General features: G+C 39.0%; 1 protein-coding gene across 3 annotated transcripts in view; it reads left to right on the top strand.

Annotated features, from left to right (window-relative positions):
* Window positions 1-12,487, top strand: part of TOX (thymocyte selection associated high mobility group box) — a 297,279-nt gene extending 284,792 nt beyond the window's left edge. For all 3 annotated transcript variants that reach the window (XM_081816028.1, XM_081816027.1, XM_006739522.3), the window contains 3 exons: window positions 2,609-2,995; window positions 9,862-10,013; window positions 10,465-12,487. In XM_081816028.1, coding sequence (XP_081672154.1) covers window positions 2,609-2,995; window positions 9,862-10,013; window positions 10,465-10,501 — 576 coding nt within the window. In that variant the 3' untranslated portion in view covers window positions 10,502-12,487. The remainder of the gene's footprint in view (window positions 1-2,608; window positions 2,996-9,861; window positions 10,014-10,464) is intronic.
* The last annotated feature ends 840 nt before the right edge of the window (window positions 12,488-13,327 follow it).

Genomic DNA, 13,327 nt, shown 5'->3' with positions numbered 1-13,327 from the left:
AGAGAAGGTTTCTGTGGTTCTCAGTTGGAGATTCACAACACACATTAGCCTACTGAAGGCTCCGAGAAGGCATTGGCTTGTTTCCCTACACACTTTATCCTGGAACCTTGTTTTTTATAAGATATTTATTTTTCCACACATCCCCCACAGTACAATTTGGAACTGCGTGTGTCAGCGGGGTGAAGTGGGTGTTGTCCCTAGAAAGGCTTGCCAGGACTGGTGGCGGGCCCCCAGAGCTGGCCCCACTGCTGGCCAAGCGTCTGGACTCACCAGGATTTGGCATTTCTATTTCTACATGTGGCCTAAGTCTATTTCTCGAAGGTTGTTCAGTTGGACAAATGCATTTATTTAATTACATGGCTGCAGTTCCCGGGACGATTGTATGATTATGTCTGAGCAACATGTCATATGCGCCTATGTGCATTTTGTTTATGCATACACACGTTCAGGTCACCTAACTATACTCTGGAGATACCGTGTTACTTGATGACGAGGTGATTATTGGCTCGAGAAATAAAAATGAAAACATTTTCCCATCCACATATTTCAGAGCTTTGATAGTATGGGTGATGGGAGTGATTTTTCTTCTATTTAAATTAAAAACATCTATAAAGCAAGAAATAAAGATGCACTCACATGGATTAAATTTTATAGATATCTATCGTGTGTAACAGTTCTGTTCCTGCAGGGAGTTGATGCAGTATGTGACTAAGTATGAAATTAGCCCTTCTGTGGCAGGCTAAGGAGGAGGCGGTAAACACAATGAAACGCTTTCCCAAATGACTTCACTACACGGACACACAATAAACACATAATCTTCTTGGCATATATGGAACGATTTTTGAAGTGTATCACTGGAGTACATGCTATTCTGATGTAGGACTAGTCACTGTTTACACAGCCTGAATTAACCCATTTGACCTTTTCCTGGAATTGTTCACTACTCTGCACATCAACAATAAGAATTTTTAAGTAGAAGCAAAAAACAAAAAAAATCTGCTTAAGTTTCTTTTTTTTTTTTAATTGAAAGCACCATTTAAGTCCTGCATTTCACCGAGCATCTTTCTCCTAAAGCCATCCCTTGAAAATGTGTGTGAACAATTTCTGACATTTTTAATATTCATACAGGAGACAGGGAGTCTGAATGTCGGTTCCTATTTCATAAGGGCACCATCAATATGGACACAGAGATAAATATTGTAAGGAGAGGATTCTTTGGAGGGGCTCGAATTCTCTGAGTACACCCAGAATTCAGAGCCTCCCAGGACCCCAGATTTCCATGGTTTGGCGTATTTTCACAGATGTCAGTTGTGTCCTTTCTCTGGAGAGAGAATGTGGGGCTGCTCTTTCGTTTACCCCAGCCTACCTTTCTTGAGTCCGCACATAGACACACCGCGGTTCTCATTGTGGTTTCCATTTCATTTTCCTACACTAATGGGGAAAAACGAGTTGCATTGCTAACAGTGTTATAGGGTGACTTGTGAAATGAAGTTCCCATGATGTGTTTCAGGTCATCTTACGTGACGACCAGTGTCCCTAATGTGCCGGTCCATTGATGGTGCTGTATGTCTTGGGAAGGTTTCAGAAAGACCCGGCCACAGTAACAGGAGCTCATTTGACTCATAGACAGAATAAGCATGATATCAAGGTTGCAGAATAAGGTTATTTGCATCCTCAAGACACTGTTTTGACAAAGCAACTTTTTTCTCCAGAAGGACATGGTAGCATGTTCGTTCCCCAGCCGGTTTCACTTCTCCCCATTTGTTTTATCAGCCTCTTTCTCTCAGCAAAAGTAGGAGGTGGGTTCTTAAGCCGGAAGAAATGCTTTGGGGTTAATTCTTGATTCTTTGCAGCTCCCACTGCTAGGTCTAGTTTTTAAGTCAATGGAAAGATTATTAGGAAATGACCTTATGAAGGGATAAAAAAATTAGGGCAAAATTATATTAATTTATGATGGAGTCAAAAATTTCTAAGATTATTTTTATCCAGTTCATTATGGGGGACAATTCATCACCAACTTCTTTAAAAAATCAAGATGAGTTCTGTGGTTACTTAGAAACTATATTAATGTGGTTTTATATGACTTCAGAAAGGTATTTTAGAACTCCTTTTCCCATATTCATTTCCATCAACCAGCTTTGTTTTCTTTGTGCAAATATCTAGGCCAAGGCTCCCTAAGGCTATAAAAAGGAAACACAGAAAATGAAACAATCAATAGAAGAACTCCAGAACTGAATTACTTTCAAAGAGAGCCATACTTATATTTCCTATCAGGGCACTGATGACATCCATGCCTCCCTCCTGCCCCCCCATCTTGTTCATGGTCTGCACGATGAGAAAAGTCACCAAGTTAGAGCTTGCATTGAGGCATAGAAAAAGGAAATGTCATTGGAGATTGTTTTAGATATCACAAAAAGCAGATTAAGCTCAGTCTTGCCTCAGTTGCGTTACAAATAATGGTGGAAGAGTTCTTAGACAAGAGTCAAGAAGAGTAACAGGTGTTGATTCCTGCTGAAGTTCCCTAGCACACTCCCCGAGCATCTTGCTGATATAAATCAACACCCCATGTGTCCCTCTCTGAACTCTGCTCCTGTCTGCTTCCTCACAGAGCTACAGTGAACCTGTTGATGTGAAGACATCTCAACCTCCTCAGCTGATCAACTCAAAGCCGTCAGTGTTCCATGGGCCCAGCCAGGCCCACTCAGCTCTGTACCTAAGTTCCCACTACCACCAACAACCAGGAATGAATCCTCACCTAACTGCCATGCATCCCAGTCTCCCCAGGAGCATAGCCCCCAAGCCGAATAACCAAATGCCAGTGACTGTCTCTATAGCAAACATGGCCGTGTCCCCCCCTCCTCCCCTCCAGATCAGTCCACCTCTTCACCAGCATCTCAACATGCACCAGCACCCGCCACTTGCCATGCAGCAGCCCCTTGGGAACCAGCTCCCCATGCAGGTCCAGTCTGCCTTACACTCACCTCCCATGCAGCAGGTATGTGCTTGCGCTCTGGACTCCAATTCCAAAGTGTGGAGGGGTGGGGGGGCGGGGGACAGGGAGTGAGGAGAGGAGGGGAGAGTGATGGGGGAGGGGGGGGTCTCTCCATCCAGCAAAAGAGAGGGGGAATATATGTGTTCTGTGCTATTTAATAGACAGAAAATGGAAGCTAGTCAACAAACATCTGCTTTCTGAAAAATAATAATTTACAGGTGGTGAGTTTGGGCAGCATTATAGGATCACAACAATGGATCGCTGCTTCTTTTCCTAATCCCTCCCTGGCCTTTTGCCACATTTATAGAAATCACATTTCTAATCACCTTCCCTGTTTTCTGCTCCTTGAGTAAAGTACATTTGTAATGTTGAGATGCCAACTTCTGCTAAAGACCTCTTTGGGACTGAGGGTTCTACATTAAAAAAAAAAAAATTTGTTTGGAAAGCCTTGATTGGTATGCCTGTTGAGGCCAATAAATGCCACAAAATGAAATCAGACCCATTGTTTTTTGATATTCAGAAATATCAGATTGGTACAACTTTTAAAATACTAAGAAATGAAAATGTTAACTGGTGTTTTGTTTAAAAATAGATATATGGCTTCTGAACAAATCAGAAAACACAAGAAGTTTGGAAGCCTCTCTGCCCACTCCCCAATTACTGAAAGGATTTGTGTGCAATCTTAGCTTAACTTTCCTTCAAAGTCAAGTTTTCCTTTAGGATTTGGTGTTATTTTAAAATTTAAAATGAGGAGCAAATGGTGCAAATGAAACTAAACATAAAGCAGTCAAGAATCCTGAAAACTTGTTTTAAAAACATACATCAAGCTGAAAACTACAAATCGTGTCAAATTCATCTATCACTTATAATCCAATTACTCTATTGTTCCCAGAGCTATGATTAAATATGCAAACATGGGCTTCCAATTGAGTTGATATCTAGCCCTCTGTGGAATTTGAGTCTATAGTTGGACCAGGGTGGGATGGAGAGGGGGCAGAAAAAAGAATCTAATATACTACCCCCAAATTTATTTTTTTAAGGCTTTATTTATTTATTTTGAGAGAGAGTGAGCGTGAGTGGGGGGGTTGGAGGGAGAAGCAGAGGAAGAGGGAGAATCTCAAGCAGACTCCCTGCTGAGTGTGGAGACCAATGTGGGGCTTGATCTCGAGACCCATGAGATCATGACCTGAGCCTAAATCAAGAGTTGGTTGCTTAGCCAACTGAGCCACCCAAGTGCTGACCACGTTTATTTTTATTATTATAATTGTAGACAAGATTTCTGAGAGCTGACAGTAGCAAACCATAATATATTACTTTACCTTGTGTTTAATTTCAGAAAATTTGTAGTGCAGGAACTAGTATTATCTTCATTTTACAAGCAAAGAACTCAAGCTTGGCAGAGTTAAGTCATATGCCCATAAGGTTGGTGCTAGAATTTAAAACCCAGTTCTGTTCAGAAATCAGAGCCTGGATTCTTAAATGCTAGCCCTGGGCCTCTCACACTTAATCATTCTTATAGACTATTACCAGTTTTGTATTAGAAAACCTGTGTCTCCCAAGAATTTGGAGGGTCTTTAAATCCTAGTTAGTTTTAAGATTAAAATGATTATAGAGAGCAAATGGACCGAAGTCTCTTTACTGAAGCCTTCCCTGGTCCCTAAGCCGAAGATTTTGATAAAGCTCTGATGTCTTATTATCCAGACTAGCTGTTGATTCACTAGGGAAGAAGTCTGGGGAAAAGTCAACTTCTACCATCATACCTTGTCCACAGCAGTGTCTGTGACTAGCAAGTGACATTCATAGGGTCAAATTTCTGCTCTTTCTATCAGACATCACTCACAATAAAAGGGACACTCTTGGGTGTCCTTGCATGTGAATGAACCAGTAGTGTTTGTGTAAAGAACGAAGAGTTTGAGGAACACAATCTTGCGTTGTTGGATTGACTCCAGCCTAAGGTGCTGCCCGGCCGAGGGCCTGTGTTCTGCTCACGATGCTCTAGCTCGGGTCTGTTTCTTCCCAGACAAGAGAATAGAGAAGGCACAGTCCCCTCCACCAAGTTGAGGGCTAGAGCCCTGTCTAGAGAGGACACTATTTTCTAACTTATCCGCTCAGAGATGGTTCCTTTTTCTACTTACACAAACACCTTGGATGAGCTAGCTGTGATCCTGAGGAGTTTTCAAACATTTCAGAATTTCATAAGGCCACATGTGAAAACTCAAGAGATTTGTCTTTCTATAGAGAATCGGAACTGAACAGGAAAAAATAGAACAGATTACACTGGACACGTTATTCATCAATCTTTAAGTCAGTTCTATTAGTGTATCTCAAAAAGTGTTCTTACTGAGATGGTAGGACCTGATTTCAATTTACATTAATAATAGAAGACAAAATGGCATGAACCCCAAATGGAGAGCAAATAGCTAAAAGACTACAGTGACTAACATCACTTTTAACAATGCCTGGATCATGGTGGTTGAAGTAAAATAATTGTTGAATGGACAAATGAACAAACGAGCAACTAAAAATGAGTAACTTAAGTGTTTAAATATTAGAAGAAATTATAGGTTAGTTTGTAGAATCTCAATTCTTTGGAAGTTTTTTTTTAATTGCATTTATTCAAAAAAGATTAATTGAACCCCAAATGTGTGCCAGACACTGTCTAGGCTCTGGAAATTAAATGATAGGGGCGCCTGGGTGGCTCAGTTGGTTAAGCGCCTGCCTTCGGCTCAGGTCATGATCCCAAGGTCCTGGGATCGAGTCCCGCATGGGGCTCCCTGCTCAGCAGGGAGCCAGCTTCTCCTTCTCCCTCTGCCTCTTCTCACTCCTGCTTTCTCTCTCATTTTCTCTCTCTCTCTCAAATAAATAAATAAAATAAAATAAATAAAATTCTTATTAAAAAAAAAAGAGGTGGGCGGAGTAGGTGGGGAAAACCAGCAGAGGCCAGAAACAGGGAAAAGAGGCTCAAGGCTGGAAGGACCCATTTGGGGAGGAACGTGGCTGGTCAGGGACCTGAGAAGGAGGCCAGTGGGAAGTATGGTGAATCAGGGGAGAGCCATGGGGAGTGAGGTCAAGTCATGGGCAGGTCAGTGGAGTAGGATCCTCAGGTTAAGAGGACTGGCAACCCCAACAAGTTGATAATCCTAAAATCAGGATCAAAAAGTCCGTCAGCCATGATGTCACTCAATTTATTAAAATCACAACAGTCTGTCGGGGACAAAGTTCAAGTTCTCAAAGTTGGTCTTTACCCCATGGCTGTAGAACCAGGTTGTGGGTGAAATTTGACCTGTCTGATGCACCATCCAAACCACCTTTATCTTGAAGATGTTTGCTTCCTGGGTGTGGGGGCCATGTTCACATACTCAAACATGAAAAAAAGAAAATGAGAGAAAGAGAAAGCAAGTTACTGGCTACTGTATTTTTAAAATAATCTCATATTTCAGTATTATGTTAGCTATTTTATTATCCTTCTGAAAAAAATGAATATATCCTACAAAAATGATTGTATAGTCCACCAAGAATAATAGTTTCATTTTTTTCTAGAATAATATTTTATACACCAAACCCATGGAGCTACTTTTTTTTTTTTTTTTTTTGAGCTACTTTTTTTTTTTAGTCCAGTTTTCTTCCCTTTTTTCTGCTCACTATATTGTCAAATGAGGTCATGAGAAAAAAAATCATTAATATCTGTCAACTTCCTTTATAACCTTAAGAAAAAATCTTTGTATGATATCACACAGACAGATTTTCAATTTCCTCGTGTAATAAACAGCTGCTTTAGGATTTGGGTGTAATTTAAAGGTTTAAAAAAATCACATTGAGATTGATGAATAAATCAGTTGTGAAGACAAAAACATTGATGCCTGTTGAAAATACCTCTCCAGAAAGGCAGGAAATGAAATTAGTTCCCAGTAAAGTGTGGATATGAGGATCACTGTTTGGTTGTGCTACAGGCTTTTTAGGACTTGCTATGTGGCCCAACAAAAATGTTAGGGCTACAGAAATCTAATTAAAGAGCAAATGTCCCTTCTGACATCAAATCAATCTTTATCATGTTTTCTATTTTTATTTCAATCTGGCACCAGAAAATGAAATTTAAAATTCCAGGCATGCTACAAAACAGTTGGTGATTTTTCTCTTGAGCATTAAAATGCAAAATATTCAGCCTTGTTTAATTAGACCGCTAAGCAAACATGTTCCAAAAATGTATATCACCATTGTTGTTTCATATTTACATCAATAATAAAAATGTACTTAGCTCTAGCTTCAACCTCAGCACCTCTTTACTAGTGTTAGAAGAATATTGCATTTTCCAAATCGAGAGCAAGTAAAATAATGTTATTTAAGGCTTTACTTGTATTTTTCTTGATCCTTGGTTGCTTGGATGTTACTGATCTTCTTAAATTTAGGCAGTGAGGTTAGCTGAATTTTAAATCTTTGAACTTTGTCGATGACAGATCATTTTGGTTTTATACACTGAAGTTACCCATTTAATCTTAAACTAATAGCTCAAAGGTTAGTGTTGTCCTGACAGTCTCTCACCCGCCCTTCAGGAACCATTTTCATTGGATGGGAAAAAAAGCAATGGTGGTTTCTGTTGTTGATTGTGTAGGGTTGGGTGGAAGGGAGTTGGTTTGTTTTTATTTGTTTTTTGCTCTCTTGTATGTTGTCATGCCTTTAACTAACTCAAGATATTTCCAACTACTCTTTTCTGACACTTGTTTACTTTTAGGTTATGTTTTGTCCATTGTGCAAAAATCCAATATGGAGAACTTCACATTAAAACGATAGGAAAGCCCTTGACATTTACATATTTATACAGCCCCATGCCTTCCCAACAGGAGTCTGTGTTAAGCTTTATTCACTGGAAGAGATGATTTATTGAGCCACTACTACAGATTAGGCCCTGAGAATATCCAGTAAGCAATGCAACACTCTGGTCTCCAGTCCCTGTGGCCAGAGCCCTTATGACAGGAGCAAAATGGAAGTCAACACAAGGCTCCTCTCTCTAGGAGCTTTGTCCTGCTGTTTGCCCAGTATCACCCTAGACACTAGGAAAGAAGTCAAGCAAGCTAGATGATAAGCCCCATAAAGACAATACTATAAGATGGCTCATCACTTGAGCATCCAACTCTTGATCTCCGCTGGGGTCTTGATCTCAGAGTCATGAATTCGAACCCTACGTTGGGCTCTGCACTGTGTATGGAGCCTACTTAAGGAAAAAAAAAGAAAAGATAATATTGTAAGACCATAATGGAATGAATACATTCCATCAAAGCCAGTGGGACTCCTTGTGTGACAGAGGTATAGCATGGTCTCGACAAAGAAAGGAAATTAGCCTGGAAAGAACTAGAGAATCAAACATCCAGTTGTACCTCTTACTTTTCACTTTGCTCTTTTGGAAAATGTTTATAGCTTGAGCTGCAGGTGTTGTCTACACAAACATACTTATTTTCCACAAACCAGTTGTAAAATAAGGAAATATTTTATTCCTTTTAGTCTGTGTGAAGTCAAATAACCAGGCTGGCTGAATTTTCTACTTCTCAGTGATGTGTTTCTAATCATTCAAAGGTTTGTCTTTCATCCACAGTTTTGGTGGGAATTAGTGTGGACATTGGCTTGCGGTCTTTATCACTGGAATGGAAAATAAGTTAATATCTTAAAGCCAAAATGGAGAATTGAAGACATTTGATAATAGGTACCTTTGAGTGTTTACCCAAGGGATACTGAAACACGAATCAAAATCTAAGGAAATATCCTTAGTTAAAAGTCAATCCTCTGATCATTCTGCTGAGTTAAAACAAAAACAGAAGCAAAAACAGCAAAAACTCAATATTATGCCTCCCAAAGCTCCCCGCAAGTAAATACCGAATGGTTCATTTTTAAATCTCTTGATTTTTCTGTGGTTAAAAACCATGTATGAAATCCACAGCAGAAGGAGATAACCACGAGATTAATTAAGTTGCTTTTTTGGTCATTTCCAGCAAAGTTTGCTTTTGCTGCTCTTGAATTCACCAGATAAGCTAAAAATAAATCTTAGTGTATAATGCTTTTTGTTTACCAGATATAACTATATACTTCAGAGATTCTGTCCTTGAATTTTTAATAGCTTTGCAAGGATTACAAGTCAACACTTCACCATACCAGTGTATTAGAGGACTCTTCCTGAAGTCTGATTATTATTTGCCAGTTAATAGACTTTTCAATTTAAAAATATTTGCTCTGTCTTACACTTTTCCTTCTCTGTGTTTTCCGGTGGCAAGTTGCTTTGAATCTCTTTCCTTATATTAGTCCAACAACTGTTAAAAAGCTTTGGTTGAAATTTTTTAGCTGAGAAAGAAGTACAAATAAAAGAAGAAGCAGATGGTCCCTTTGTGATTGAATGAAGAAAACGGGTTTCGAGAACAATATGTGAATAGGTGTAGTCTAATAAAACACTCAGCCACCTGCTGCCTGAATCCTTCAAAAAAGATTCTGTTGCATATTCTGGGGATTAACTATTAATGTATCCTTAGGTTTGATAGAAAACATAAACTGAGGGGTTAGGTCCTTTTCCCTTTGTTCTGACTGAGTTGGCTTCTCCATATTTTAAGTTGTTTCTCAATTCAGTTTATCTGCTCAAGAGTATGTAATTAAAGATTTTCTCACACATGTTCAGTGAAGGAAAGGTAAGAAGAATAGGGTCGGGGGCACGTCTTTTCTACCTTTGTTTTAAGTTTTCTGGACCCTCGGGATACGTTTGCCCTTACAAAGGCACAAGTGAGAAGGCAGGAGTGTGTTTGCAAACAATGGATAAATATTTAGGGGCTTTACTTCCTTAAAAAAAAAAGAGGCACTTTGATCCTTATTTGTGGATTTGCTTTCCCTTTCAGGGTTTTACTCTTCAACCCGACTATCAGACTATAATCAATCCTACATCCACAGCGGCACAAGTGGTAACCCAAGCAATGGAGTATGTGCGTTCTGGGTGCAGAAACCCTCCCGCCCAGCCGGTGGACTGGAATAACGACTACTGTAGTAGTGGGTAAGCGGCGGGTCATCGCCACCTGGTGGTGGACAGCTCTCATAGCATGCTTGGCGTGCCCGGCTCCCTGGGAGATGGAAAGATCCCGTCTTTTCTATCCTGCTAGTTCTAAAAGATCATCTGGAACGGTTCCATGTTCGGGAAAGCAGAAGACACCAATCCAGAAATTTTTAAGCAGTTCTAGTCGTTCCAAGAATAAACAAATGCCTTTCGATCCCTGTTCGATGTACCTGGGCCCTTTCCCAGTGCACCGCTCCATCCCTCAAGCTAGAACAAATAGACAGATGCCCCCCGCGGTCACCTGTAGCACCAGTCTTGTAACAAGGCGCTGTTTTTTTGTTTTGTTTTTTTGGTTTTTTTTTTAAATTTTTTATTGTTATGTTAATCACCATACATTACATCATTAGTTTTAGATGTAAAGGCGTTGTTTGTCTGTTTTCTCTTCACACAGGGGCATGCAGAGGGACAAAGCTCTGTACCTTACCTGAAAGTCGGAACACCTCTTCTTTCCACTGAGGAATTCAGGGAAGTCTTTTTCACCGGACTGCTTTGTACAGCCAAGGCAGTTCTCCATTTTATTAGAAAAATACAAGTTGCTAAGCACTTAGGACCATTTGAGCTTGTGGGTCATCCACTCTGGAAGAAATAGTCATGCTTCTTTATTATTTTTTTAATCCCTTATGGACATTGTTTTTCTTCTTCCCTGAAGGAAATTTGGACCATTCAGATTTTATGTTGGTTTTTTGCTGTGAAGTGCTGCGCGATAGTAACTGCCTTAGCAACTGTAGATGTCTCGGATAAAAGTCCTGGATTTTCCATTGGTTTTCATAATGGGTGTTTATATGAAACTACTAAAGACTTTTTAAATGGCTTGATGTAGCAATCATAGCAAGGTTTGTAAATAGCATCTATGTTACACTCTCCTAGAGTATAAAATGTGAATGTTTTTGTAGCTAAATTGTAATTTGAAACTGGCTCATTCCAGTTTATTGATTTCACAATAGGGGTTAAATTGGCAAACATTCATATTTTTACTTCATTTTTAAAACAACTAATAGTTCTATATTTTCAAAATATTTGAGAAAAAAAAACGTATTCCCAAATGATTTTAATTTAAAAACAAAATTGGCTTTGTCTCATTGACCAGACAAAAAGAAACGAGTGTTAAGGGAAGCGCAAACACATTTATTTTGTACTGCAGAAAAATTGCTTTTTTGTATCACTTTTTGTGTAATGGTTAGTAAATGTCATTTAAGTCCTTTTATGTATAAAACTGCCAAATGCTTACCTGGTATTTTATTAGATGCAGAAACAGATTGGAAACAGCTAAATTATAACCTTTACATATGGCTCTGTATTATTGTTTCTTCATACTGTGTCTGTATTTAATCTTTTTTTATGGAAACTGTTGCGCCTATTTATGAAATAATAAATATAGGTGTTTGTAAGTAAATTTGTTAGTATTCGAAAGAGGTTTCTTTGATGTTTTAACTTTTGCTGGTAAAAAAAAAAAATTCACGCTTGGTGTGAATACTTTATTATTTAGTTTTTACAGTGACATAAATAAAGCCAAACCTACTTTTCATTTAGCAGCAAATTAAAGTAACCAATCCTTTATTTCTACATTTCTTTGGTGGATGCAAACAAAAAACTGATACTTAAGAACTTTCTTTCTTCGTACAATATAACAGAGAATTGCCCTAAAAAGTCACACAAGCTCCAGGACTAAACAGATGGGCTCTCTATCTGAAAAGTGTTGCTTCTTGGTTCTCAGCTGGTTTTAGTCAATCCTGTAAACTCCCCTCCTCCAAAAAAAAAAAAAGAAAAAAGAAAAACGATTGAAGTCGAATCAACTAAAATTCCTCAAGCTGCATGCTTTTCACAAAATCCAGAAAACATTTAGGAATTAAAGCAGAGGTGGGGTAGGATGGGAAAGCGTACTGTCAAGAATACGTCTCCAAATGAAAGGTGCGTAACCAGACAGCAAAAGAAAAAAAAAAAAGGAAAGCATTCCAAATTTGAAAGCTACTGATAGAAATTGAGATTCTTGCTGTCTTTTGTGCCTCTACAAGCCACTTCTCTTTCCAGAATTCTGAAGTCTTCCAAGAGAATTCTGAGGGTATTAGAGATTTGCTAGGGAACCAAAAGCATTGAGAATCTGGCTGAAGGTTTGCAAAGCTTTTTATCAAAAAGAGCTAGCAAATTACTCCCTTACAGGGGATTGCATAAAGAAAGCTAGTCTGGTTGGAAATTAAGAGGATGGCTGATGTCTCTTTCATGGAATGTGTGAAATAAACTTAGCAATTTAACTAAATACAAATAAATGCATTGTGTAATCCAGTCAGAATTAAAAAGACAAAAGGTATGCTTGCTTTGGAATGATTTTAGGCATTGTACAACCTTGAATCACTTGAGCATGTAATAACTAATAAATAATGCAGATCCAATGTGATTATTAAAATGACTGTAGCTGAGAGCTCTAATTTTCCTGTCTTGAAACTGTATAAGAACTCATGTGATTAAGTTCACAGTTTATTGTTTGTCTGTTTAGTATTTTAGAAATATACCAGCACTACTAATTACCTAATGTCTTTTATTTATTATATTATGATAAAGTAAAATTTTCACTTGCATTAAGTCTAAACTGAGGAGGTAATTACTGGGATGAGAACGACCAGCTTTGACTTTGACAGGCAGTTTGTACAGGGAAGTAGAATGTTGTTTACAGCTTTTCTAGAGCAGGTGTGCAACCAGGGTAGAGAGAGTGTTAAAACTCGATACCAAAAAAAAAGGGGGGGAGTAAAAAAACAAATGTAAATAAAAGAAAATACATCGTAAATAAAAATTATTACCATGCGTGACCGTATTCTATTTGGATGTCCATCAGTCTCTAAAGGACAGACCCAGTCAGATGACAAATCCCAAGTGAATTTCATGGCAGTAGTGATGAGGCACGGTAGGGATTCATGCCCGCCACAGCCACAGATGTTCTTTCTGGAAGCCCTCTCATCAACCTGAGCTCTAGGACTGTGAGGTGTTGCTTGAGGAAGCCGGCATCCGGCCTGGGCCACAGCAGCTTGGAGCTTGTGACTTGAAGGAACAGTGATGGTGGACACTGAGTTCCCCGCTGTGGCACTCCGCAGGATTCCCAGATCTCGGAAAAAGTCATTCTGGGAAATTCAACAATAACGCTGAACATATAGTATCTTTACCAACATACCAAAGTCAAACTTAGAATCAATTAGAAAAGAAAAAAAAGAAAGTGTCCCAGTGGTTAGAGGAGGGTTTTGTCTGTAACATACACGAGAAAGAAT

The sequence above is a fragment of the Leptonychotes weddellii genome, chromosome 4 (genome assembly GCF_054177405.1).
Source record: "Leptonychotes weddellii isolate Sample4059 chromosome 4, ASM5417740v2, whole genome shotgun sequence".
Lineage (NCBI taxonomy): Eukaryota > Metazoa > Chordata > Mammalia > Carnivora > Phocidae > Leptonychotes > Leptonychotes weddellii.
The sequence above is the reverse complement of the archived record's forward strand: the minus strand, read 5'-3'. Positions and strand labels throughout refer to the sequence as shown.